The sequence below is a fragment of the Podarcis muralis genome, chromosome 4 (genome assembly GCF_964188315.1).
Source record: "Podarcis muralis chromosome 4, rPodMur119.hap1.1, whole genome shotgun sequence".
Lineage (NCBI taxonomy): Eukaryota > Metazoa > Chordata > Lepidosauria > Squamata > Lacertidae > Podarcis > Podarcis muralis.
In genome coordinates, this window is record NC_135658.1 from 17,405,444 (window position 1) to 17,433,014 (window position 27,571).

The window sequence follows — 27,571 nt, forward strand, 5'->3', positions numbered from 1 at the left end:
TGGCAGAGTATGCAACTCTTTTCCTTTTGATGGGGGCAAAGGTAAAGGTAAAGGGACCCCTGGCCATTAGGTCCAGTCGTGACCGACTCTGCGGTTGCGGTGCTCATCTCGCTTTATTGGCCAAGGGAGCCGGCGTACAGCTTCCGGGTCATGTGGCCAGCATGACTAAGCCGCTTCTGGCGAACCAAAGCAGCGCACGGAAACACCGTTTACCTTCCCGCCGGAGCGGTACCTATTTATCTACTTGCACTTTGATGTGCTTTCGAACTGCTAGGTTGGCAGGAGCAGGGACCGAGCAATGGGAGCTCACCCCGTCGCAGGGATTCGAACTGCTGACCTTCTGATCAGCAAGTCTTAGGCTCTGTGGTTTAACCCACAGCGCCACCCGTGTCCCTTATGATGGGGGCAAAAGATGAAGTCAATTATTCTGGGATGCAGGGAGGAGTCCTTTTAGCATCCCTGGTGCAACACCCACCCACAATCCATTGCATCCCATTTGACTCCTGTTAATTCTTCATGAACAAACCCATCTGATTTGTTCCCTTTGTACTTGCTACAGATTCCATTGCTCATATTCACATTTGGCATTGTTGTTGTTGTATTTCTTTCTTTTGATTTTTTAAAAAACCCACTGTTCCCAGAGCAGCATAAAGTCCACGAAAAGACAGTCCCTCACGTTGACCATCTAAAAGGACATGGCACGAAAGGAAAGCAGACTGGGAGGAAAGAGGAAATGAGCAAACTCAGGTTCAAGTTCATAGTTACAATATGTTCTAATGGAGAGGAAAGTTCAAGGAGAGGAGGTACCAAATGTTCCCAGTCCCTCAGCTGTGCTGAAGGAGTGACTTGACGTCCCTTGTTTCCCCCTCTGCTTTAGCCTGATGTAAATTATTTATTTGTATCTTATATCTTTTTTTTATTCTGATGATTATTCTGATCTGGGTACAGCAGAAAAAAGCAGGCTGAAATATGTATCATCGTCATCACTATTAACGCTATTGACAAGGGCACCACAATGTGCACCTGTCGTTTTAGAATATAGTCATTATTTATTTGCTTGCTTTTTCCATTTGAACCATGAAGAGACGGGTGCTGTTGTGTCTCAGCACTTGGACATTTCAGACAACTGGTGATGCCACTGAGACATTTATTTTCCAACATGAAAATGTTAATTCTTGGTGGCTCATCATGTCCACCTCGAAAGCAGCCCAAGCATAACAGCCCCACAGATTTTTCTCCAGCAAGGGGTTTTTATCTGTGCCATGGTAGAAATATCAGGAATTGTGGGTAGGAAGATGGGAATATCTAAATTAATGGTTCTTATTAGTCTGAGTAGCACCGAGTTAAAAACAAAAGAGTAAATGGGTAAAATTGATGGTATCTGCAGCCAGACAGGTTATAGCAAGCAATTGGAAAAATGCAGAAGAGCTAGGGGTAAACCAATGGAGGAAAAAACTAAATAATATTATAATTTTAGAATATCTAACTGTGAAGATACACAGAACGAAAAGGTTTAAGGTCAGTGAGAAAGAGGAGGATTGGTTTGTGAAGATATTGAATTGTTTGGGTAGATTTGAACAATTTGGGGCAATTAAAATGTCAAAAGTTAAATAAACCCTGTGGATGGAGGAGTCTTAACATTTATAAAATTGTACATATGGTTGATTTGAACATGTTATTATTGATTATGTATACCCAATGTATCAGCCCCCTGGGGGATTTCACTGTGTTTCAGTTGTTGTGTTGGTAAAAAAATAAAAAAATAAACATTAAAAAAAATCTGTGCCATGGAAGAAATAAACTCCTCCCTTCCTTCATTCTATAGTTAAAACTATGTAATTTCCCTCCCTCCCTCTCTCATAATAGTAGAAGCTAGGATCATCCAAAGAAGCTAGGTGCTGGGAGATTCTGGACAGGCGAAAGAAAATACTGCCTCACAAAGCACATACTTAAAGCTATTGAATTCGCTCCCAGCAACTTGGATGGCTTTTAAAGAGGATTGTACAAATTCATGGAGGAAGAGGCTGTCAATAGCTAATTGCCATGTTCTACCTCCACTCTCAGCGGGACGCGGGTGGCGCTGTGGGTAAAAGCCTCAGCGCCTAGGGCTTGCCGATCGAAAGGTCGCGGTTCGAATCCCTGCGGCGGGGTGCGCTCCCGTTGCTCGGTCCCAGCGCCTGCCAACCTAGCAGTTCGAAAGCACCCCCGGGTGCAAGTAGATAAATAGGGACCGCTTACTGGCGGGAAGGTAAACGGCGTTTCCGTGTGCTGCGCTGGCTCGCCAGATGCAGCTTTATCACACTGGCCACGTGACCCGGAAGTGTCTGCGGACAGCGCTGGCCCCCGGCCTCTTAAGTGAGATGGGCGCACAACCCTAGAGTCTGTCAAGACTGGCCCGTACGGGCAGGGGTACCTTTACCTTTACCTTTTTACCGTTCTCGAAGCTACCAGCATGAGTTTGACCAAACTGTGGGAGGCAGTGGAAGACAGGAGTGCCTGGTGTGCTCTGGTCCATGGGGTCACGAAAAGTCGGACACGACTAAACGACTAAACAATAACACAACAACACCTCCACTCTCAAGAGGCAGACCCTGAATACCAGCTGCTGAGAATTACAAGGAGTGAGAGTACAGTTGTGCCCAGGTCCTCCTTCTTGTGGACTTCTCAAAGGCATCTGCTAGGTAGACCACAAGAAGAAGAAGATTCTGGAGAAGATGGGCTGCTGATGGAATCCAGCAGGGCTCTTTAATTCAAGCATTGCACAGCAGATCAATATGTTTGGCCAGAACAGGACAAATTGTTCTCTTTTCTTTTCTTTTCTTTTCTTTTCTTTTCATCTTTTCTTTCAACAAAGCACACTTCTTTCTCTAGTAAAACTGGCTCTCAGCCTTCTTGAACACAATAATACTGTATTTTTCGCCTTATAGGATGCACCGGCCCATAGGACGCACCTAGTTTTTTTTGGGGGGGGGGAATAAAGGGGAAAAAATTTATTCCCCCCCCAGCCGCGGATATCTGCCCAAAGCGCGGGGCGCTCTGCTTCAGTGCGCCCCACGCTCCGGGCAGCAGGCTGCTATCCGCAGCCTAGGGAGCCCTGCAGGAACTCCCGCGGGCTCCCCAGGCTTGCTGATAGCTTCCTGAAGCCTGGAGAGCGAGAGGGGTTGGTGCACACCGACCCCTCTCGCTCTCCACGCTTCAGCGAAAGCCTGCATTCGCCCCATAGGACGCACACAGATTTCCCCTTCATTTTTGGAGGGGGAAAAGTGCGTCCTATAGGGCGAAAAATACGGTAATATTTGTGAGGCATCCAAGAACAGGAATTGACTGTACTAGACACCCTTTGAATACAACACACATTGATTTTTCAAGCGTTGAGTTGTCCTTGGCTATTAATTTCCCTGAAACGTCCTCTTAGGACTGCAAAACTGTTGGGACAGGAAACTCACAAAATGATAGCACAGCCAAGAAATACCCCTCCTACGTCTCAAATGGTAGGGTTAGGCCTGTTTTGTGGCTTTTGCCTTTGCCTGTTGCGGTGAGTGAAATTGATTTGAAAATTATTTTTGAGGTGCATTTTTTTTAAAAAAAGATAAACTAGGCCAAATTCTGCAGAAACTCCCGTATACTAGCAGTGATTCAATCAGTGCCCCTGCTTAGTTTCAGATGCTTGGTTCATAACCATGTTTGGTTCATAACCATTCATGATGCTTTTGCATCATGAATGCTTCTCTGGTGGTTTAAAAATAAATTTAAAAAGAACTGGTGCTTTAAATATCTGAAGTTTCCAAATGTTTGAGGTTTAGGGAGTAATCCTATGTGCAGGAAACTGGTGCGAAGCAAGACAGCATAATTTAAGCCAGTGTATCTGACCCCCTAGGGGAACGCGGGTGGCGCTGTGGGTTAAACCACAGAGCCTAGGACTTGCCGACCAGAAGGTTGGCAGTTCGAATCCCTGCGACGGGGTGAGCTCCCGTTGCTCGGTCCCTGCTCCTGCCAACCTAGCAGTTCGAAAGCACGTCAAAGTGCAAGTAGATAAATAGGTACCGCTCCAGCAGGAAGGTTATTGGCATTTCCGTGCTCTCTGGTTTCCGTCACGGTGTTCCATTGCACCAGAAGCGGTTTAGTCATGCTGGCCATATGACCCAGGAGCTGTATCCTGTCTCCCTCGGCCAATAAAGCGAGATGAGCGCCGCAACTCCAGAGTCGGTTTTTAATTTTGCATATATTTTTAAACAATTGAACATTGCTTTAAGAACTAGATAGTGGAAAGCAGAATGTGTGTGTGTGTGTGTGTGTGTGTGCATTTCACGCAACCCTTCTCCCGCGAGAGAGAAGTAAAGGATCATAGCACAAAAAATACTCCCTTTATTTCAGGTACGGAGAGTGGGAAATCAGTTAGGTCGCATGAAAATGAACTGCAGTGAGTCAATCAATTAAGCAACTCTAGGCAGGAGAAAAGAAACTCCATAAATTGACTTCTGAACGGGGGGGCAGGGGGGCTGAGTAGTTAGCTGTGCACGGAAGACAGCTTTATTATGTGACTTGGGAGTGAATGAATATATTTATTGCTATTGATGAATTACTGCTCCAAGAAATGCTAGGAATCAATGAACTACAGAAGAATAACATACCAGGAAACAGGACACGAAACAAAGCCAAAGTAAGAGTGCTAGCTGACCAAAGGATTTCTCAGCTGATGGTTGCTTATTTGATTTTTTCACAAAACATTTCCCCACTAAGGGAGTCTGAACAACACACACATTCTCTTGCCAGGTGGGTACGATGATTTTTTCCTTCTTCCTAATGTGCACCTCTGGATTCCAGGTCCATCTTGGGCTCTTCCCAAAGGCTGCCTAAGAGTTCCTGGTTAAAAGGAACCTATCCTCACCAGATTCTGAAACTCCCAAGGCTGCGGAGAGACAGTTAAGATAAGAGGCAGATTACATGGACTCCTTAATTAAGGCATGAACTAAAAACCCAATGCTCTCTACCCTGTTCAATGAAGGAGATAAAGGAGGATTACGCAGATGTTTCCAGGGCTTGATTACCTTATCTTGGATTTTCAGGCCGTACAAGGAATTAATGAATGACAGAAGGTCCCCTCTACCAACGTCTGCTGGAGCAGCCTTCGGACCTCTAAAGGACCTAAAAAGTTCAGGTCAAAGGTCCATCTGGTCGAACATCACCTATGAGAAAGTTCCAAGCCAGACTGAACACAAGAGAATTTTCAGCGGATCAATGCCCTTTCACCTAAGAAGGATAACACTAAAAGTAAAGGTAAAGGACCCCTGGACAATTAAGTCCAGTCAAAGGCAACTATGGGGTGCGGTGCTCATCTCACTTTCAGGCCGAGGGAGCTAGCGTTTGTCCACAGACAACTTTCCGGGTCATGTGGCCAGCATGACTAAACAGCTTCCGGCGCAATGGAACACTGTGACAGAAGCCAGAGGGCACGGAAACACCGTTTACCATCCTACCGCAGCAGTATCTAATTATCTACTTGCATTGGTGTGCTTTCGAACTGCTAGGTTGACAGGAGCTGGGACAGAGCAATGGGAGCTCACTCCATCATGGGGATTCAAACCGCCCACCTTCTGATCGGCAAGCCCAAGAGGCTCAGTGGTTTAGTGTGGAGAAAGGGAATCAGCAGAAGTCTCTCTCCTTCTCTCAAAATAGTAGAATCCAGAGCCATCTAATGAAGCTGCCAAGTGAGAGAATCAGGACTGTTTAACTACAACACTCTTCACGAGGTGCATATTTAATCTGTGGAATATGCTACCCACAGGACGTAGCGATGACCACAAGCTTGGAGAACTTGAGAAGGCAATTGGGCAAACTCATGGGGGGATGTGGCTATCAACGGCCGCTGGTGATGATGGCTATATATTACCACCAATATCAAAGGCAGCTTGCCTCTGAATGCTATCTGCGGGATAGCACAAGCAGTAGTGTTACTGTGCTCGTGCTCTGCTTTAGTTGACCACCACGAGAAGATGATGATGACCCAGATAGGCCTGCTGTGATCCTGCAGGGCTCTTTTTACCTTCTCATATGTTTCGGGCATGGGACGCGGGTGGCGCTGTGGGTAAAAGCCTCAGCGCCTAGGGCTTGCTGATCGAAAGGTCGGCGGTTCGAATCCCCGCGGCGGGGTGCGCTCCTGTTGTTCGGTCCCAGCGCCTGCCAACCTAGCAGTTCGAAAGCACCCCTGGGTGCAAGTAGATAAATAGGGACCGCTTACCAGCGGGAAGGTAAACGGCGTTTCCGTGTGCAGCTCTGGCTAGCCAGAGCAGCGATGTCACGCTGGCCACGTGACCCGGAAGTGTCTCCGGACAGCGCTGGCCCCCGGCCTCTTGAGTGAGATGGGCGCACAACCCTAGAGTCTGGCAAGACTGGCCCGTACGGGCAGGGGTACCTTTATGTTTTAGGCATTGGACAGAGTGAGATATCTGGGTTCGTGAGCTCATCCATGAAGCTCGATGTGTGTTCTTGAGCCAACCACTATATCTCAGCATCATGTACCAATGTGCCATCTTCTCCTGCTTCTTGATGAAACGGCATTCACGCATGTGTGGATGGATCCAAAATCAAGGGATGGTCCGAATGTCTGGAGGCAGCATTACAGACTGCACACTGAGCTTTCATGAGTCTCAAAAAACCCCAAAACCTACTCCTATGTCAAGGCCACTGTCATGCTCAACTTCAAACCGTCAGGTGATAAAAGGTCAATTGGTGACTGTGTGAATCGGCACAAAGACAGACATTGGGAGATGCAGACACTTCTTGACAGCCATTGATGGTAGAATAGCACTGCCATTGTGTTGTGGCAAGAGCACTTGTGTCCAGCATGGTGCCCTCCCTATGTTGCTGGACTACAACTCCCATCACCCTGGACCATATAAACTCCCAGAAAAATGAGTAAGAGGAGTTGCAGTCAGGGCCGACTATATGGTTGCACGCCACCCCAATCTCCAAGCGATGTGAGATTCCAGAGACTTACTCAGCACTTACTCAGAGTTTAGTTTCCTTGGACCACAGGGAGGTTAGGCTGGCCTCAACCAGAGCCGGGGCTTTTTCAGCTGTGGCCCCGATCTGGTGGAACGCCCTACCGCAGGAGATCAGGGCCTGCAGGACTTGACATCTTTCTGCAGGGCCTGCAAGACAGAGCTGTTCCACCAGGTCTTTGGCCAAGACACAGTCTGACCCGCCTCCTTTGGTAATCCTCACAGAACTCTAGCCCAATGGTTGCCATTAATTTGATTTTGAATTGATTTTAAAATGAATTGATTTTAGAATGCTGTGTTACTTTTATTGTTGTTAGCTGCTCTGAGCCCAGCTTCAGCTGGGGAGGGTGGGATATAAATAAATCTTTATTTATTTATTATTATTTATTGGAAAGAGGGTCAGCAGAGATGGTGGTGTCTTTAGGATATATGGTTTATTTACACATTTGTACAACCTGGGCCTATGATGGAGGGGCTCAACACCCCCCAAAAGGGCTTGCTTTCCCCACAGCCACAGCCTTGGTTCCAGCAGAAATCAAGCATGTCTCTCCCTCACATGCTTCTGCCTGCAGCCTGCTTCTAGCTCTCTTTCACACAACTCTCCTTTCTTCCCTCTAGCTACCAGCCAGTTAAGGGAGAGGGGGGTAGATCTACGCACTTGCCCTCTGGTGTGGAGCTACTTCCTGTTAGGATATAGTTCCGTTCCACCTTAAAAGGGAACAGGCATGACTGTTGTGTGTCACATGCCTGTTTACATTCCAGCAGTCTGCTGGGAAGTTCCGTTTGTATATTGCTCTTGCTATGTTGCTGTTTGTTGGACACAGAAGGGAGGCAGACATGTTTTTCCTTTGTTCCTGAACTATGCTGAATAAATGCCTATAAACAATGCTTACACATGTCACTGTCTGCCACTTCCATTGTGAGAAGTTATTCACTCTGCTGATTAGAGAGTGCACTGTCCTCTGAAGGTTTTGGAGGCTCGTGTCGCTGATTGATGCTGTACCGGGAACAGGTGTTCGCCCGGCTGCCGGCAAATGCCCCTGTCTCCCCGGCAGCATCCCAACACTTCCTTTGTTCCCTTAACAACCCATCCTTAGGGAGCCATTACCTCAACAAGAGGCTCAAGTGGCTATTCTAGCAATGGAATATTTGCTGGATCCAAGAACTGGAAGGAGCACAGGCATGCATCCTAACCTCAACCCTCAACCCTCAACTCACAACTCCCCCCTACAAAACGTGACTGTTGGGTTGAAATAAACGACAGACGAGTGGCAAGTGTCATGTGGGAGGCATCTCCCGAGCATGTCTCAGGGAGTCCCTTTTATTGAATATTACAGCATTGCCACATATGTGCTTGTTGCTGATTGGTTAACACAAATACAATACAAGGGTCGCATATAGGCATTAATCGTCAATAGATTAAAGGTTGGGAAAGGGAACACAGAATTAGACAGGCATGAAAACCTCCTTATTAAACAATTACTAATGATTGATATGGCAAAACTTAACAGGGCATAACTATTGTATTCCATAGATGTGGTCAACCATGCATTAGGAACAGGTCAGGATATGATGTTTCATGAACTCAATGTGAACTGAACATTCTAGGATGGGTGAGGCGATGTTTCAGCTTAGAGTGGTTTGCCAAAGTCATGTGCAGAAACAAAATGTCCCATCACGTGACACTGAGCCTAGAATTCAATTTCCATAGAATGTCACGTTCCTGGTGTCCTCCTTGTTTAACAGCACTGCTTCCCCCCATGGTTACCAAGATCTAGTTACTGGCTATTTCCCCATGGACTCTCAAGAAACCAAAGCAGCTGCTAAGAATGGTTTCCAGTCATCAGAGACAGCGATTCCGTGCCATATACAGCTCTTAGCTTTTCAGTCAGATTAGCAGAAATTGAATCAGATTTATATATATATAAAAGACTAGATATTGGGCTCGCTTGCTTAATATGCATTGTTTATAGAGCCCACAGGATCAAGTTCATCTCAGTGCACAGTTTGGACTTCTTTGTGGAGGTAACGCTCCGCTTTGCGAAGGCACACCTCGCACCAGACGTGCAACAGTATGTCAAGGAGGGTTGCGCCTGCTTTCCCTGACCTTTCACCTTCTTGACTAGAAAACAGGGTTCTCCGCCTGACCTTTTGTCCTCTCACAATTTGTTGGACATATCACTTGGCTGGAGCATGACCAGGGACGCAGACGTAATCAAGTATCGGGGAAAACTTTGAGGGAAACACCTGCTGACAAGTGTATATGCTAACGCTAAAAATGTGCTTAGATGGAAATACGTTAAGTTCAGGGTGGTTTCACTACTGTTTCCAATTGTTGACTTCTGCTAATAAAAGGAGCCTCAGCAGAGCTAGCCGGCAGCTTGCTTGGAGCATGCTTGCCAGTGTGCTTCTGCACTGCGCACCTGCATTCAACCTCCTGTCGTCTCAGTTATTCCTACACTTCTTATTTTCAAGCAGAGGACACTCAGTGCTGGTTATTCTTCTGCATGATAGTAGCACTGCAGATGACAGGAGTGTGTGTGTGTGTGTGTGTGTGTGTGTGTGTGTGTGTGTGTGTTCCTGGATTTAGAGTGGTGCAGGCGGTTCAACTGCACAGCTCAGCCAGGGATCCTCCCAGCTCAAGGAACCTCCCAGCTCAGCCAGGAATCCAGTGGATCCTAACCCACCCACCCTGGAGCATCTTGCTATAGGGTTGCTCCCACCATTTGCCCACCAGTTGCCTTAGCCTTTGTTTCCAGCTTTAACAAACCCTGATGAGCATATATTTATTGCATTTTTTTACTATTTATTGGAAACTGTTAGGGTTCCAAGGGGTTGCTCGAGAGCAAGCAGGCAAATAACTCCCTGCTCGGCTGTGAAGCCTTGCTTTTGATGCCAAAATAAACTTTATCTGTCCAGAGTGCCACTCTCCCGTGGCTGGCTCATTCACTGGCAGAATCTGTGAGTGGGCGGTCCTTAAACCTTCCCCAGCAAAGTAATTTATTGACGCCCAGTCTGCGCCTCCCCTCTCAGCGCGAAAGCTTACTACGCAAGTAGGGCGTGGGTAACGGTGGACCTCTCTCCTCCCTGCTTTGCCCAGGCAAGGTGTCCTGGCACCGCCTCGCCTCCTCCGAACCCTGCAGCTCCTCTCCGCTGGAGGCGTGGTTACTCTCCTCCGCTGAGGAGGAGCTGCTTCCCACGATCTTTGGGGGCTCTCTGTAATCCATCCGGCTTTTCCTCTCTCCCTCCTGAACCAATGGCAGTTCCCTGACAGAAACCATTGCTGTTTCATGAAAGTCCACATATCAATGATTTTGAACAAATAAAATAAAATGACGTTCTGTTCTTTGGTGGCCAATCAGATGCCCATGGGAATCCCACGCGGAGGATGTGAGCAGGATAGCTTTCAGGGCTATACAGCCTCTCACCATCAGTAGCAGCTACACTGATAGACACTGATAGGGGGGACGCGGGTGGCGCTGTGGTCTAAACCACTGAGCTTCTTGGGCTTGCCGATAGGAAGGTTGGCGGTTTGGCTAGTCACCTTTGACTGGACTTAACCGTTCAGGGGTCCTTTACCTTTTTACCTGCATAATCATAGAATCGTAGAATTGTAGAGTTGGAAGGGACCCCGTGGTTCATCTAGTCCAACCCCCTGCAATGCAGGAATCTCAGCTAAAGCATCCATGACAGACAGTCGTCCAGCCTTTATACCTCCATCGTCCTGCTTTACTCACCTCCTTTTTGCTGAACTAAAAAAATCCGAGAGCTGCAACCTTTCTTCTTAGGGCAGCTTTTCTCAACCTGTGGGTCCCCAGATGTTGTTGAACTACAACTCCCATCATCCCTAGCTAGCAAGGCCAGAGCTCAGGGATGATGGGAGTTGTAGTCCAACAACATCTGGGGACCCACAGGTTGAGAACCACTGTCTTAGGGAGTTCCTCTAGCCCAGGCATAGTCAAACTCGGCCTTCCAAATGTTTTGGGACTACAACTCACATCAGCCCTAGCTAACAGGACCAGTGGTCAGGGACGATGGGAACTGTGGTCCCAAAACATCTGGAGGGCAGAGTTTGCCTATGCCTGCTCTAGCCCCTTGATCATTTTGGCTGCCCTTTTTCTGCACCTCACCAATTTGCATCTATGCTGCATATATTTAGGACAGCGTACTAAGATAGGAAATACAAATAAAATACCCTGTTGGAGGGATCAACCTCCACACAGAAACGATTTCTAGCAACACCCCTACCCCCACCCCGCCCGCCAGGAGCTGTATCATGAGAAGCAGCTTTAGATCATCTTAGCTGTTGCCAAATATACTAGGGCGTATTGCCATAAGAAATTGAATGTGTATTCCAAAAATAGCTTTAATAATTTGGCATCCTCCCTGGGGCGTCTGTTGTGGATGAGAAACAACGGGTGATGAAAGAGTTGGATTTTAGCTTTGGAATGTGCGCGCGCGCGCACACACACACACACACACACCAATTTGATTTGGGTCCTAATGTGATGCTTTGGAGCAGCTCCCATCTGATAAAAGGAATAGCCTGACCTGGAAGGATCCAATGGTTGACCCAAACAGGATCTGGACTGGACACAGTTTTTAATTGGGGTTTAAACCCCTAATTAAACATGTGGTTATTGGGAGGCGGGGGAGAAGGAGTAGCACAGAGGCTGCATACTCACAAGCATGGTTTCAGAATAAGGGAAATCCGCCGATTTCAATTCTCTCATTTTTCCAATCTTAAATTCAACTCTCTGCATTTCTGCAGCGCTCTGCAAATTTCTCGTGAAAATCCACTAGCGTTTTAGGGCCAGTTTCCTCTAACGAACGTTTTTGTGTGCAGTTTTGACTAATATACGCATCTACCATGGTTGGGAGTGTTGACAAAGTGGAAGGATCAGGAGCTGTGACTTATGCAATTTAATATTTGTGTGAACAAGAACATCGCTGGCTGCAGTTCTAGACATCAGGATGTTGCGATAGAGGAAGAATCACAGAGTTGGAAGGGACCCTGAGGATCATCTGGTCCAACCCTCAGCAATACAGGAATATGCAGCTGTCCCATATGGGGACTGAACGTGCAACCTTGGCGTTACCATGTTGTTAAAGTCAAAGACCCAGGGCCAGAGAAACCAGGATTCCACATGGTACTTGGTTGGACAAAGGCATGCACTAAACTAAATGGGGAAAGTGCAGTTCTTTATCTCCATGAAAGGCCGAAGCTTTTAGAAGGATGCAATCCCAGCTGAACGAAGAAAGGGCCTGCCTCCAAGTAAATGTATTTACGATCAGGCAAGACATGCGAAATACAGAGCTGCCGTGAAATTGAGCCCATGTGCTTTGGAATAACTATTGCTGTGCTCAATAGGGCACACTCACTTGTAGAATGCCCAGTGGTGTGTATTCCTTAGTACAAGGTGTGACGTTAACATATGAGAGTGCTGGAGGTGAAATAGTTAAACGGGTTACCCAATCAGAACCCGGGGGTAGAGTCAGCGAGACTATAAAATCAGCTCTGGGAGGGGCGAAGGGAGGAGTTTGTTGGGAGTTGGGTGGTTGCTTGGAGTGGGAGTGAATGGGGATAGAGTCTGTGGGTAGGTGGAGTTAATGTAGCAGAATAAGCTGAGTCAGGAACAGTTAGGAGCTAGGAAGACGAGTAAATATCTGAGAGGTGGTTTAGTGAGTGAGAGCAGGTAGCGGAAGTTATAGGTCTGGATAGGCAACCCATGTTTGTAATTGACCGATACTGTTTATGAAACCACACGCTTGTTAAACTGAAATAAATAAACAGAAGTTTGTGTTCTGATTTAACCCTGACAGTGAAACCTCTGGAGACCCTGTGTGATCACCACAGAAAAACTGGGTGCCCAGTTCCACCATCCCTGACCATTGACCAGGCTGGTGGGGGCTTACGGGAGTTGGAGCCCAACCACTTTTGGAGGTCATGGATTGTCCACCCTGTCATAGGTGTATGCCATGCTTCACCAATCTGGTCTCCTCCAGATATTTTTGGAGGCTACAACACCAGTCCGTTAATGGCTATTGGCTGTGCTGGCTCTGGCTGATGGGAGATGGTGAGCAGTGATATCTGGAGGCGCATACAGGTTCTCCACAGCTGCCCTAGTAAGCATGTTTGAGATTTCAGCCTTACAGCACAATCCCACACCTGCCCATTCAGGAGCAAATCCCACGGCATTCGGTGGAACCTTTCCCCAAGGTAAGTGTGCATAAGATTAGAGCCTTAGAAAGCTCAAGTATGTTGGTGTGCAATGCAAAGACTCTCACTCAGAGTAACAGCCACCAGTTCAGAGGGGACTATGAAATTTCTGAAGGAGTTGTTTGACAATGGAAACATAGAATCACAGAACTGGAAGTGTTGGAGGGGACATCAAGGGTCATCTAGTTTAACTCCCTGCAATGCAGGAATCTCAACTTGAGCATTGGAGTACTGTGTCCAGTTCTGGGCACCACAGTTCAAGAAGGACACTGACAAACTGGAACGTGTCCAGAGGAGGGCAACCAAAATGGTCAAAGGCCTGGAAACGATGCCTTATGAGGAACGGCTAAGGGAGCTGGGCATGTTTAGCCTGGAGAAGAGGAGGTTAAGGGGTGATATGATAGCCATGTTCAAATATATAAAAGGATGTCATATAGAGAAGGGAGAAAGGTTGTTTTCTGCTGCTCCAGAGAAGCGGACACGGGGCAATGGATCCAAACTACAAGAAAGAAGATTCCACCTAAACATTAGGAAGAACTTCCTGACAGTAAGAGCTGTTTGACAGTGGAATTTGCTGCCAAGGAGTGTGGTGGAGTCTCCTTCTTTGGAGGTCTTTAAGCAGAGGCTTGACAACCATATGTCAGGAGTGCTCTGATGGTGTTTCCTGCTTGGCAGGGGGTTGGACTCGATGGCCCTTGTGGTCTCTTCCAACTCTATGATTCTATGATCCATGGCATGTCTGCCGACAGCTGTTCTCCAGTAGTTTCGAGGCAGGACTTTTTGAATTCCAAATGTGAGGGAGATACAGGGAACATGTGTGTGTTGCATTAATGCCTAGGTTGTGGACCTCGCAGAAGCATCTGACCGGGCACTGCTAGAGAACAGGATGCTGCATAACGGCTCATCTTATGCAGCTATGTTTGGGAATATTGTAATACGAGACACAGAATATTCTTTTATTGATCCATCCAATGTACATCACAAACACACACTTTGGAACCCCCCTGCTTGTCTAACTTTTGTTAAACTTTTGACTATTCAAACTGTTCGCAAACGATCTGTTTCTAACCTGCGCCTGTGGCTGCATACACAGCATGCATTTGAAGCATCCACACGCCCCAAGAATCCTGGGAACTATAGTTTGCCAAGGGTGCTGGGAAACATAGCTCTGTAAGGGATAAAATGCAGCTCCCGAGATTCTTGGGGAGCGGCGTGCGCTTGAAACACGGGCTGTGCATGCAGCCGCCACCTATTTCTCTCCTATTTCTTTGCAGCGTTTTCCAAAATAGCGCGCATCTGCCAACAATGAGAACAATTGCGATTTGCAGTCTCGCCGTTGCTCCCCTCCCAGTCCTCCTGGACACTTCTTCCCTTCCGCGCACCAAAACGCGTGCTCTCCTCCTCCTCCTCCTCCTCCTCCTCCGTCCGCGTTTCCACACAGCTAATCCGGTGAGTAATCGGCGTGTGTCACTCCGTGTCGGCGTGCAAAGAGTAAGGGACACCTTCCCACCCGCGCGCCTTACCTCTTCAGAAGCTGCCGGCGAACTGTAAGCAGCGAAGAAAAAGTTCCCTCGCAGCCTGGCAGGCCCCGCCTACGTGGGGGCGGGGCCAGGGCGCCAGTGGGCGGGGCCTGGCGCCTTGACCCCTCCTCCCACTCCCCTCGGTCCCCTTTTCCCTTACAGGAGTCGAACGAGAGGGGGCGGGGATTGGGCTGGAGCCCCGCCTCCTTTCCTTTTTTTAACAAAAGAGCCGAGTGCGAGGGGCGGAGCATGGCGAGTGGGAAGCCGTCTATTAAAACCCTTGGCGCTGGCGGGAGCCGGGCAGTCACCGGAGGCAGCGCACCTGGGACGGGGCAAGGAGAGGAGGGGAAGTCCCGGAGGCGCCTCTTTCCGATGCGAGCAGAGGGAGCGCAGCGAGGGCCGGGCTGGGGGCGCAGGGGTCCGCGATGCTGGAGAATGGCTCCTTAAGGAACTGCTGCGGGCTGGGCGGCCGAGGGGGCTTCGGCTTCTCCCAGCGAGGGGAGGCCGAGGCAGCGGCGGATGCAGAAGCGGAGGCGGCCGGAGGAGAAGCAGCAGGGGCGGCTGCTGGGGCAGCAGACCCCCGGCCGGGCTGGGTAGTCGCGGCGCTGTCCAGCGTGCTGATCTTCACCACCGTGGTGGATATCGCGGGCAGCCTGCTGGTCATTATCTCGGTGTTCAAGAACCGCAAGCTCAGGAATTCAGGTAACAGGAGGACGCGCGCGGGTGCGTAAAGCGAGCGCGTGCGGGCAGGGCTTGAGTCCTTTGCGCGCGTTCCAGCGGCGATGGGACGGGGAGAGGGATGGCGCATGGCGTTGTGCAGCCTTATTTTTGGGATGCGGGGTTCTGGCTGCTTTTGACAGGCTGAGTGAGCTGTTGTGCGGGTGGCGATTTGCCTCCAGGGATCGACCCCTTCTTACATTTCTCCTGGAACACAGAGGGAGAAAGTATGCGGAACCACCGGAGCCTGCAAAAAGTTTGCTTGTTGTTTATTTAAGATACATTGCACACTGCTAGCCGCCCAAATAGAACCTGAATCTCCACCTCGGATCTCATCCTAATACCGTCCCATACTTCTAAAGGAATACCAGATGCCACCGTGCTCCCCGTTTTTACTTTCTGAAGTCCCAAGATTCAAACCTCCCTCCAAGTCCCACAAGCCTCTATCTGGTTCGTAAAATAATCCCGGCTGGATCAGACCAAAAGGTCTAGTTAGCCCAGAATCCTTTTTCCAAGAGTGGCCAAGTAGATGCCTATAGGAAGCTCACTTGCAAAGCTTAAAGGCTGTAGACCCCCCTGTTCTTGCTCCCTGGCAATGTCTGGTATACTCTCATTGAACACAGAGTCTCCATTTAAGTACCATAGCGAATAACTATTGATAGATCCATCCTCTGTCATTCGACTTAACTTGCAAACAGTCCAGCTTCGTTCTGTGTTGTACTTTGTCAGCCCTAAAAGCTACAGGGCGCACAGTGTGATTCTGCAACTTTGCAATGAACTTGACTGAACTACTGTGCCACAACTGCATGCTATGCTGCGTCCAGCATTGCTATGATACTAACCTCAACACTATTCGAGACCTTCTGTTGATCTTTACACCTACGCAACGCATTGAACTGAGGGACCATCCTCTCTCCACCCTGGTCCCAGTTTGCACATAGTCAAGCTGTGTTGGACATCTTCAGCCTTGTGTATAAAGAGACAGTTGCAGTCCCTTCCAATATACCTGCCTGAAGATCAATACATGCTCTAGATACAAATCTTATCGAGTTCACACACCGACGGGGTGGGGGAGAAAGAGACCGGAGGAGTGGGTTGCTGTCACACAATTCTTACCCGATCTACTTAGAAATAAGTTCTACTGGCTATAAGCAGTTTTATTTCCTTTTGTGTGAGTTATCATTCCATCCTTGTTGCAGTCTCCTGAAGTAACCCTAAAACTGTTTACCAGGAAGTAAGCCCCATTGCTCTCAATGGCACATAGCAGCCAATCTTATATATCTGGTTGTCAAGTTCACACCGTGCTCACTTACCATCTGCAACAGCAAACAGAGTTAAGCTGCTATGAAATCCTGTTGGCTTCAGGAGGATAGAGTTAAACACGGTTGAACTCTCCCATTAAACGCAGTGGATCTTAAACACGCTTAGACTGGGCTGGATTGTGCTCAGTGGTTGCCAGTTTTGTCTTGTAATTTTCAATAGCCTTGGCCATTTTATGAATGGTGGGATTAAAGCAAGGGAGCTCTCCGTAGTTTAGAGTTTAGATCCCGTGGGAAACTGACAGCAATTCATTTCCAGCAGTGTTTGCAAAACTCTCCCCCTGTGGGGAGTTCTTCTTAACTGCAGGCTGCCGGAATGAATGGAAATCTGTGAGCTTTTCAGCACTCTGTGGTAGACGGACTGGACAGCTCCAGCACTTGTGACCTCACCCATATTGAATGGGGAGCGTGAACGAGCTGAAGATGGGGATACCCCCCCCCCCCCGTTTTAGGAGAGCTTTGTAAAAGTGGGTTAGATAGGTGGTGGGAGTCTCCATTTCATCCTTAAAGGAGACGAAATTGCTTCACTTTTACTCTGTTGGTGTCAATAAATCCCAGAGAGGAGCTCTCTTCAAATATTCACAGAGCTGTCACTCGGAAGAAGATGGAGCTGGATTGTTCTTTCGTTGCTCCGGCTGGACTAGAACCGATGTAAGGGAGCAGATTTGAATTAAACATTAGGAGAAGCTTCCTAATGATAAGAGCCATTTGGCTATGGAACAGTCTTCCTCATGAGGTGGTAAGCTCTCTTTTTCTGGAGTTATTTAAGCAGATGCTGGCTGGCCACCTGTCAATGATGTCACTGGATCCTCCATTGCAGATTCTGCATTGAACAAGGGGTTCTCCTAAATGGCCTCTATGGTCCCTTCCAGCTGTACGATCCTAAGCTTCTGTGCTTAGTCTATTGCAGCAAACACAGAAGGAATCTCTGGGGTACCACACGACCAACATATTTAACATATTGTTGGGGGATTACTCTTGCCGCAATGTATCTGCTAGGCTGTAAGGGGTCCGAAGACTCTTTCTTGTCTGTGGGTCGAGGAGATGCTTGCTCTGTTGATGGGTAGTAAGAGAGAGTTGACAGCAGTGTGGTGGAGTGGGTGGAGTGTTGGACTTAGTCTGGGTGGATCTGGGTTCAAATCTACATTCTCTTAGGGAGTTTATAAAGTAACAGTGGGTCAGAGCACATCCCTCAGCCAAACCTCCCTCAAAGTGTCGCAAAAATGAAGGGGGCACACAGATGGTTTCACTTTCTGAACTCATTGGAAGAAGGATGGGATAAAAACATTGGGTAGGCAACAGGCACTCAGCATATGCTCTGGGACACTCTCATCTTCTCTTTCATCATATATTATGGGGTTGCTTCCAGACATTGGAAGAAGATGCCAGGGCCAGGGACAAGTTGTTGTTGTTGTTTAGTCATGTCCGACTCTTTGTGACCCCATGGACCAGAGCATGCCAGGCACTTTTGTCTTCCACTGCCTCCCGCAGTTGGGTCAAACTCATGCTGGTCGCTTCGATAACACTGTCCAACCATCTCATCCTCTGTCGTCCCCTTCTCCTTGTGCCCTCCATCTTTCCCAACATCAGTGTCTTCTCCAGGGAGTCTTCTCTTCTCATGATGTGGCCAAAGTATTGGAGCCTCAGCTTCAGGATCTGTCCTTCCAGTGAGCACTCAGGGCTGATTTCCTTCAGAATGGATCGGTTTGATCTTCTTGCAGTCCATGGGACTCTCAAGAGTCTCCTCCAGCACCATAATTCAAAAGCTTATTTTTTTATAGCTATATAGATGTAGAATAGATGAGAGCATCTGCTGAGTGCCTGTTGCTCACCCAGTGGTGAATAACTGTATACTGTAATGTGCTTCCACGTATCAGGGACTAGAACTGAAGTCTTAAGAGGATGGCATTTTGAGGGAGATCAGAGTCTCTTTCTCTAGAAATAGTGTGCCGTATCTTAAACACTGCCAAGTGAATAATGAAGTCTTGGGGAGAAATCACTCTCTTTGAAGTGGTGTGGACCCTCCAGTTCAGCAGATGTTGCTAGCTTGAACTAAACTGGGTGCCTGTAAGGTTTGTTTTAAAATGAAGGATCTTGGGTGGTATTAGGGGATGGCAAAGGGAGGCAGTGGGTGGGGGCATCCATCCACTTCTTGTGCAAATTATTTCCCATGAAGAGAGTGTACCTAAAGAACATGAAGGATCCTGGCATTTGAACCATTGAACTAAAATGTAATGTGAAGTCTGTAACTTGGTCCCTAACAGAACTGGCTTATCTTGCAGCCAAAATGGGAGTAACCTTTGTCCATCTACACGTTGCTTAACAATAGATCATCTCTGACCATCTGGTCTACGGATTGGGGCTGATGGGAGTCAAGTCCAGCAACACATCAGGACTGACCACGGTCCCATCCTTGCCTTCCAGAGGATTGAGACAACATATATATTTGAATACCCAGACAACCAGGTTCCTCCATCATTGAAATAAACACATATTCTTCTCCAATTTACCTTGAATCCATCTTCCTCTGTTTTTCCCCACGTAGAACTTTAGCTTGTAAGCTATTTGCAGGCAGAAAACTACTCCTGTTGTTTTCTGTACAGAACCAGCCATGCTGAAGTTACTATCGATGAACTGACAATATCCCCTACCAATTCACCACCCTGCTGGGGGCAAAAAATGGGGGGGCATATTTAATAATTTGGACTGGCACATTTTCCAAAAGATTTTGAGAGGTTGTGCAGCAGTAGCACATCAAGAAGCTTACTTGGTGGCTGTCATGGCCTGCTGTGACCCCATCCCTTAATGCCTCATATGTGGTATTGCCAAGGGGGCTGCATTAGTGGGAGAGGCGATTAGTCAATTAGTTCTTGTTCTTGTTTTTATTAAGTACAGTCATACCTCGGGTTAAAGTAGCTTCAGGTTGAACGTTTTCAGGTTGCATTCCGTGGCGACCCGGAAGTAATGGAACGGGTTACTTCCAGGTTTCGCCGCTCGCACATGCGCAGGCGCTCAAAATGACATCACACACATGCGCAGAAGTGGCAAATTGCAACCCGCGCATGCTCAGATGCGGGTTGCATTCTGATGAGGATGCGAACGGGGCTCCGGAACGGATCCCGTTCGCATCCAGAGGTACCACTGCACTTTGTGTTTTTATTTTGTGTTTTTCTGCTGTGAAGTTGACAAAGGGCAGTGTACAAATGTAATAAATAAATTAAATAATTAAGACAGTGATCCACAGAAAACCTGACTGCCATTTGCTCCAGCCGAGCTCTGAAGAGCAGTTTTCTCCAAGGTGAAAGCAGTAGAAGAACAAGAAGGTGTTTGGATAAGCCCATTGTCTACAGTGACTTGCAGCAGTTCGGTGAGGTTTCTGATAAGAAACGTCAGCTGTACCTGGAACCAACTAGGGACCTTCTTCATATGAAGCAGATGCACTACCATTGAGCTAGTGGGACGCGGGTGGCACTGTGGTCAAAACCACTGAGCCTCTTGGGCTTGCCGATCAGAAGGTCAGCAGTTCGAATCCCCATGAATGGGGTGAGCCCCCATTGCTCTGTCCCAGCTCCTGCCAACCTAGCAGTTCAAAAGCACACCAGTGCAAGTAGATAAATAGATACTGCTGCGGCTGGAAGGTAGACAGTGTTTCTGTCCACTCTGGTTTCCGTCACCGTGTTCCGTTGCGCCAGAAGTGGTTTAGTCCTGCTGGTCACAGGACCCAGAAAGCTGTCTGTGGACAAACACTGGCTCCCTCAGCCTGAAAGCGAGGTGAGCGCTGCAACTCCCTAGTCACCTTTGACTGGACAGATCTGTTCAGGAGTCCTTTACCATTGAGCTACAGTTTTCCATGGAGACCACATAAAACAGCACAGTGGGGATTGATGAACCTGCTGAGCTCCCCTGGAACACTGACTGACTGTTGCAAGGGAGAAAATCTGAGCCCTGGGTAGGAGAAGAAATTGAAGAAGAGTGGAAGGAGAGGCACATTGCTGAGACAACCAGCTCCTTATCTTGGAGAGGTCATTTTCTGGTCCACCTTCGAGAAGCTATTTTTAAACACCCCAAGGATGGAGGTGAGAGTTCTCTGCAGAAATCAATGGCGAAATCAAAGGTTTTAATGTAGCTCGCTGTTCCTAAGGGTGACACAGTGGGTCAGTGAATCTGGCTGTTAACCAGAAGGTTGGTGGTTTGAGCCCACCAAGGGATGGCTGTGGGCAAGTCTCTTGAATTGAAGGGGTTGGACTGGATGACCTTTAGGGTCCCTTCCAACTCTACAATTCTATGATTCTATGACTGAGACCACTTGTGCCCCCTTCCCCGCAAAAAACACCTGAAATCATCCAACGGGAACTGAGCATGCTCAGTGGGCATAGAATGCTAATTAATATGGATGGCGGAGGAGAACAGGAAGCTGAGGAGGATGGGATTTGGAAAGGATTGTCCAGAATGCATTGCAGGGGGTTGTTGTTGTTGTTGTTGTTGTTGTTGTTGTTGTTATTATTATTATTATTATTATTATTATTATTATTATATTGAATTTATATACCTCCCTATACCCAGAGGTCTCAGGGCGGTTCACTGAACAAAATCAAAATATAAAACTACAAAATATATAATCAAAATAAAAGCAACAACCCAATAACTCCCCACCCAAAAAACCCCCACATTTTAAAAGGGCATAGAATGTCCATCAAATCAGCCAAAGGCCTGGTTAAAAAGGAATGTTTTTGCCTGGCACCTAAAGGTGTATAATGAGGGCACCAGGGATACTTCCCTGGGGAGAGCATTCTACAGACAGGGAACCACTGCAGAGAAGGGCTGTTCACCCTCAGGACCTCTCAAGGAGGGGGCAAATGAAGGACCTCAAAAGATGATCTCAGGGTCCAGGTAGGTTCACCTGAAAAGAGGCGGTCCTTGAGGTATTGCGGTCCTGAGCGGTTTAAGGCTTTATAGGTCAAAACCAGCACTTTGAATTGGGCCCGAAAGCTAGTTGGAAGCCAGTGCCATCAGACCAGGATTGGTGTAAAAAGGTAAAGGTAAAGGTACCCCAGACCATTAGGTCCAGTCGCAGACGACTCTGGGGTTGCACACTCATCTCGCTCTATAGGCCAGCGTTTGTCCACAGACAGCTTCCGGGTCATGTGGCCAGCATGACTAAGCCGCTTCTGGCAAACCAGAGGAAACGCCATTTACCTTCCCACCAGAGGGGTACCTATTTATCTACTTGCACTTTGATGTGCTTTCGAACTGCTAGGTTGGCAGGAGCAGGGACCGAGCAACAGGAGCTCACCCCATCGCGGGGATTCGAACCGCTGACCTTCTGGTCGGCAAGCCCTAGGCTCTGTGATTTAACCCACAGCGCCACCTGCGTCCCTTGAATAAAGCTCAGTTGGATGCTAATAGTAGATAGTGAGAACATAAGAAGAGCCTTCTGAATCAGGCCAATGGCTCATTGAGTACAGCATCCTGTTCTCACGGTGGCCACCCAGATGCCTGTGGGAAACCCACAATGCAGACAGAAGAGCTCTCTCCCCTCCTGTAGTTTCCAACAAGTACTGTTCAGATGCAAAGAAATGGATGTCTCGTATACCCCAGGTAGTGTGGTTGCTGACCTTGAGCCAGACATCCTGGAAAGTGAAGTCAAATGGGCCTTAGAAAGCATCGCTAATAACAAGGCCAGTGGAAGTGATGATATTCCAGCTGAATTATTTAAAATTTTAAAAGATGATGCTGTTAAGGTGCTACACTCAATATGCCAGCAAATTTGGAAAACTCAGCAGTGGCCAGAGGATTGGAGAAGATCGGTCTACATCCCAATCCCAAAGAAGGGAAGTGCCAAAGAATGCTCCAACTACCGCACAATTGCACTCATTTCACATGCTAGCAAGGTTATGCTTAAAATTCTACAAGGCAGGCTTAAGCAGTATGTGGACCGAGAACTCCCAGAAGTGCAAGCTGGATTTAGAAGAGGCAGAGGAACCAGAGACCAAATTGCAAACATGCGCTGGATTATGGAGAAAGCTAGAGAGTTCCAGAAAGACATCTACTTCTGCTTCATTGACTATGCAAAAGCCTTTGACTGTGTTGACCACAGCAAACTATGGCAAGTTCTTAAAGAAATGGGAGTGCCTGATCACCTCATCTGTCTCCTGAGAAATCTCTATGTGGGACAAGAAGCTACAGTTAGAACTGGATATGGAACAACTGATTGGTTCAAAATTGGGAAAGGAGTACGACAAGGCTGTATATTGTCCCCCTGCTTATTTAACTTATATGCAGAATTCATCATGCGAAAGGCTGGGCTGGATGAATCCCAAGCCGGAATTAAGATCGCCGGAAGAAATATCAACAACCTCAGATATGCAGATGACACAACCTTGATGGCAGAAAGTGAGGAGGAATTAAAGAACCTTTTAATGAGGGTGAAAGAGGAGAGCGCAAAATATGGTCTGAAGCTCAACATCAAAAAAACGAAGATCATGGCCACTGGTCCCATCACCTCCTGGCAAATAGAAGGGGAAGAAATGGAGGCAGTGAGAGATTTTATGTTCTTGGGCTCCATGATCACTGCAGATGGTGACAGCAGTCACGAAATTAAAAGACGCCTGCTCCTTGGGAGAAAGGCGATGGCAAATCTAGACAACATCTTAAAAAGTAGAGACATCACCTTACCAACAAAGGTCCGTATAGTTAAAGCCATGGTTTTCCCAGTAGTGATGTATGGAAGTGAGAGCTGGACCATAAAGAAGGCTGATCGCCGAAGAATTGATGCTTTTGAATTGTGGTGCTGGAGGAGACTCTTGAGAGTCCCATGGACTGCAAGAAGATCAAACGCATCCATTCTTAAGGAAATCAGACCTGAGTGCTCACTGGAAGGACAGATCGTGAAGTTGAGGCTCCAATACTTTGGCCACCTCATGAGAAGAGAACACTCCCTGGAAAAGACCCTGATGTTGGGAAAGATGGAGGGCACAAGGAGAAGGGGACGACAGAGGATGAGATGGTTGGATAGTGTTCTCGAAGCTACAAACATGAGCCTGACCAAACTGCGGGAGGCGGTGGAAGACAGGAGTGCCTGGCGTGCTCTGGTCCATGGGGTCACGAAGAGTCGGACACGACTAAACGACTAAACAACAACAACAACTGTTCAGATGCATGACTGCCTCTGATCATGGAGGTAAAGCAGAGCGTTGGCTAGTAGCTATCCGTAGCCAGATGGGCGGGGTATGTATGTATGTATGTATGTATGTATGAATGAGTTAGTTAGTTAATTAGTTAGTTAGTTAGTTAGTTAGTTAGTTATACCCCACCTCCCCGACCAGGGCTGGGCTCAGGGCAGCTAACACCGAATATAAATTGCAATAAAATGTAATAGAAAAAAAGTAAAAACAGTTAATTAAAATACGGATTAAGATGCACCTTATTTTCTTTTCCTTCTCCTCCTGCAATGAGGCTACATTTTAATATGTTGTATTTTATTTTTGTTTTTAAGTTGTAATCATTCTTCTTGTTTTTATTATTGCTTGTAAGCCGCTCTGAGCCTGGCCTTGGCTGGGGAGGGCGGGGTATAAATAAATTATTATTATTATTATTATTATTATTATTATTATTATTATTATTATTATTATTGTAGTGTGCCGGGTAATATGCTTCCTGGCATAACGGGGTATATACCAAATGCTCGTTTAGCACAAAGTAGACTGCCTATCACCAACCTTTCACCACATCACACAGACAGATCTGTCTATCAACCACACTTTGAAACAAGTAGCAGCTTGTTCCCGTTAGCTGCAGCACAGATACTGGTATTGGAAACTGCCAACACTGCTAGAGCTCTCTAAATGAGAAAGTAAGCTCTCTCTCTATATATATATATATAATCCATATATAATCTATATATATAATCTATATATTAATCCAGAATGCGGCAGCTAGACTGGTGACTGGGAGTGGCCGCCGGGACCATATAACACCGGTTCTGAGAGACCTGCATTGGCTCCCAGTACGTTTCCGAGCACGATTCAAAGTGTTGGTGCTGACCTTTAAAGCCCTAAACGGCCTCGGTCCTGTATACCTGAAGGAGCGTCTCCACCCCCATTGCTCAGCCCGGACACTGAGATCCAGCGCCGAGGGCCTTCTGGCGGTTCCCTCATTGCAAGAAGTGAGGCTACAGGGAACCAGACAGAGGGCCTTCTCAGTAGTGGCGCCCGCCCTGTGGAACGCCCTCCCATTAGATGTCAAAGAGATAAATAATTACCTGATATTCAGAAGACATCTTAAGGCAGCCCTGTTCAGGGAAGTTTTTAATATGTAACGCTGTACTGTTTTTAACACTGATTGGGAGCCGCCCAGAGTGGCTGGGGAAACTCAGCCAGATGGGCGGGGTATAAATAATAAATTATTATTATTATTATTATATATATATGCACTAATATCAGAACCAATGAATTGCAGGAACTACATATAATACAGGTCATTGGCTGTAATTAAGAGATGGGATTCACAGAAACAGCACAAGAACCTGCCTTTTAGCACAGCAAAGGTTAGGCCAGTAGCTAACTTACTCAATATCAGCTACAGGGATTGGTAGCAGCTCTGCAGAGTTTCATACAGAATTCTCTCCAAGTCCTCCCTGGAGATTCCAGGATTGGATATGGGACCTTCTGCAAGCCCTAAGCTGCGGCCAGTCCACAATGCATTCAATTATATTTATGTGCAGGAAAAGAGGCAAGCATGAGACTGTTTTGTTCAAAACTGGATAACATTTGGATTATTGGGAAACAAACCACGTTCTTCATGTGATAGAATTTGTGCTGATGAATTACTAAACATTGTAAATGAGGTTAGGCTTTGTTCGCCATCTTCCCACAAAGAAAATTGTATACAGGCAGCAGTAAGCAAGCAAGACAGCGATTCATAAAAATGATCAATGAACATTTCAAATAAAATTGCAGCATAATATAAACATTTCAACTACGTCGGAGGATCTTGGGAAAACTCTATGCTCTTCGGTTGGGTTGTATTAAATGTACAACAAATACAGATAGGGACACGGGTGGCGCTGTGGTCTAAACCACTGAGCCTCTTGGGCTTGCCGATTGGAAGGTCGGCAGTTCGAATCCCTGCGATGGGGTGAGCTCCCATAGCTCTGTCCCTGCCAACCTAGCAGTTCGAAAGCACGTCAAAGTGCAAGTAGATAAATAGGTGGCGGGAAGGTAAACGGTGTTTCCGTGCGCTCCGGTTTCTGTCACGGTGTTCTATTGAACCAGAAGCAATTTAGTTATGCTGGCCACATGACCCGGAAAGCTGTCTGTGGACAAATGCCAGCTCCCTTGGCCTGAAAGCGAGATGAGCGCCATACCCCATAGTTGCCTTTGACTTGACTCAACCATCCAGGGATCATTTACCTTTCTTTACCTACCTTTAAAAGGGATGCGGGTGGCGCTGTGGGTTAAACCACCGAGCCTAGGACTTGCCGATCAGAAGGTTGGCAGTTCGAATCCTCGCGACGGGGTGAGCGCCCGTTGCTCAGTCCCTGCTCCTGCCAACCTAGCAGTTCAAAAGCATGTCAAAGTGCAAGTAAATAAATAGGTATCGCTCCAGCGGGAAGGTAAACGGTGTTTCTGTGCACTGCTCTGGTTCGCCAGAAGCAGCTTAGTCATGCTGGCCACATGACCTGGAAGCTGTACGCTGGCTCCCTCAGCCAATAAAGCGAGATGAGCGCCGCAACCCCAGAGTCGGCCACAACTGGACCTAAAGGTCAGGGGTCCCTTTACCTACCTTTACACAGGATTTCCCTCTATGTGGTACAATGTTTCCTAAAGGAAGTTGGCAGCTTGATCCTGTCCTCTTCTGGCCTTTGGAAAATGCTGGACTGGAGACAGTTAAGAGGGCAGGGAAAGCGTATGCCATACAAGCTGAGTGGAGAAAGTGCCAGTGTTACAAACTGCTTTAATCTAAAAGCAATTTTGTGTCTGGAAACAACCGTGTGACTGTTTAGTCATCAATTGCCTAGTAACATAGGGATGTTTGAAGCAGGAGGAGATGGTGATGAGGAAGCCATGAAACAGAATTTGAGTAGCTTGTGAGCTATTTCCCCATGCCGTACGCCCTGTGCACGTATAAAATAACGATGGTGTTCTTTTTGCCATTTTCATGTAACTCCCTTTTAACGGACTTCAAAGTGTATATGGTTTTAACCTTTAAAGCCTATACGGCCTAGGACCCTTGTACCTACGGGACCGCCTCTACTGGTAAGTTCCACGGAGGACCTTACGGTCTTCAAACAAAAACGTCTTGGAGATCCTGGGCCACAGGTAGGTTAGGCTGGCCTCAACCAGAGCCAGGGCTGTTTCAGCTGTGGCCCCGATCTGGTGGAACGCCCCGGGGGACTTGACATCTTTCTGCAGGGCCTGCAAGACAGAGCTGTTCCACCAGGCCTTTGGCCAAGGCATAGTCTGACCCCCTCCTTCTGTAATCCTTAGAACTCTAGCCCAATGTTTGCCATTAATTTGACTCTGAATTGATTTTAGAATTAATTGTGATTTTATGTAAACTGTGTTATTTTTACTGTTGCTAGCCGCTCTGAGCCCAGCTTCGGCTGGGGAGGGCGGAATATAAATAAAATCTTATTTTTTAATTATTGTTATATATAGCAAGGATGAGCCTTCCATCGCATTCTGCATGACCTTCTGAGGACCACATGCCAGGGGTGGGTGGGGCCAAGGGCAAAAGTGGGTGGGGCAATTTATGTAAATTTCACACCTGCACAGTAGCCTAGTTTGCACACAC

At 47.4% G+C, this 27,571-nt stretch overlaps 1 protein-coding gene across 1 annotated transcript in view; it reads left to right on the plus strand.

Moving 5' to 3' along the window:
* The first annotated feature begins 14,932 nt into the window (after positions 1-14,932).
* The window catches only part of MTNR1B (melatonin receptor 1B), a 36,878-nt gene continuing 24,239 nt past the window's right edge, over positions 14,933-27,571 (plus strand). Inside the window, exon 1 of the mRNA XM_028726048.2 lies at positions 14,933-15,443. Within this exon, the coding sequence (XP_028581881.2) occupies positions 15,167-15,443 (277 nt within the window). The 5' untranslated portion in view covers positions 14,933-15,166. The remainder of the gene's footprint in view (positions 15,444-27,571) is intronic.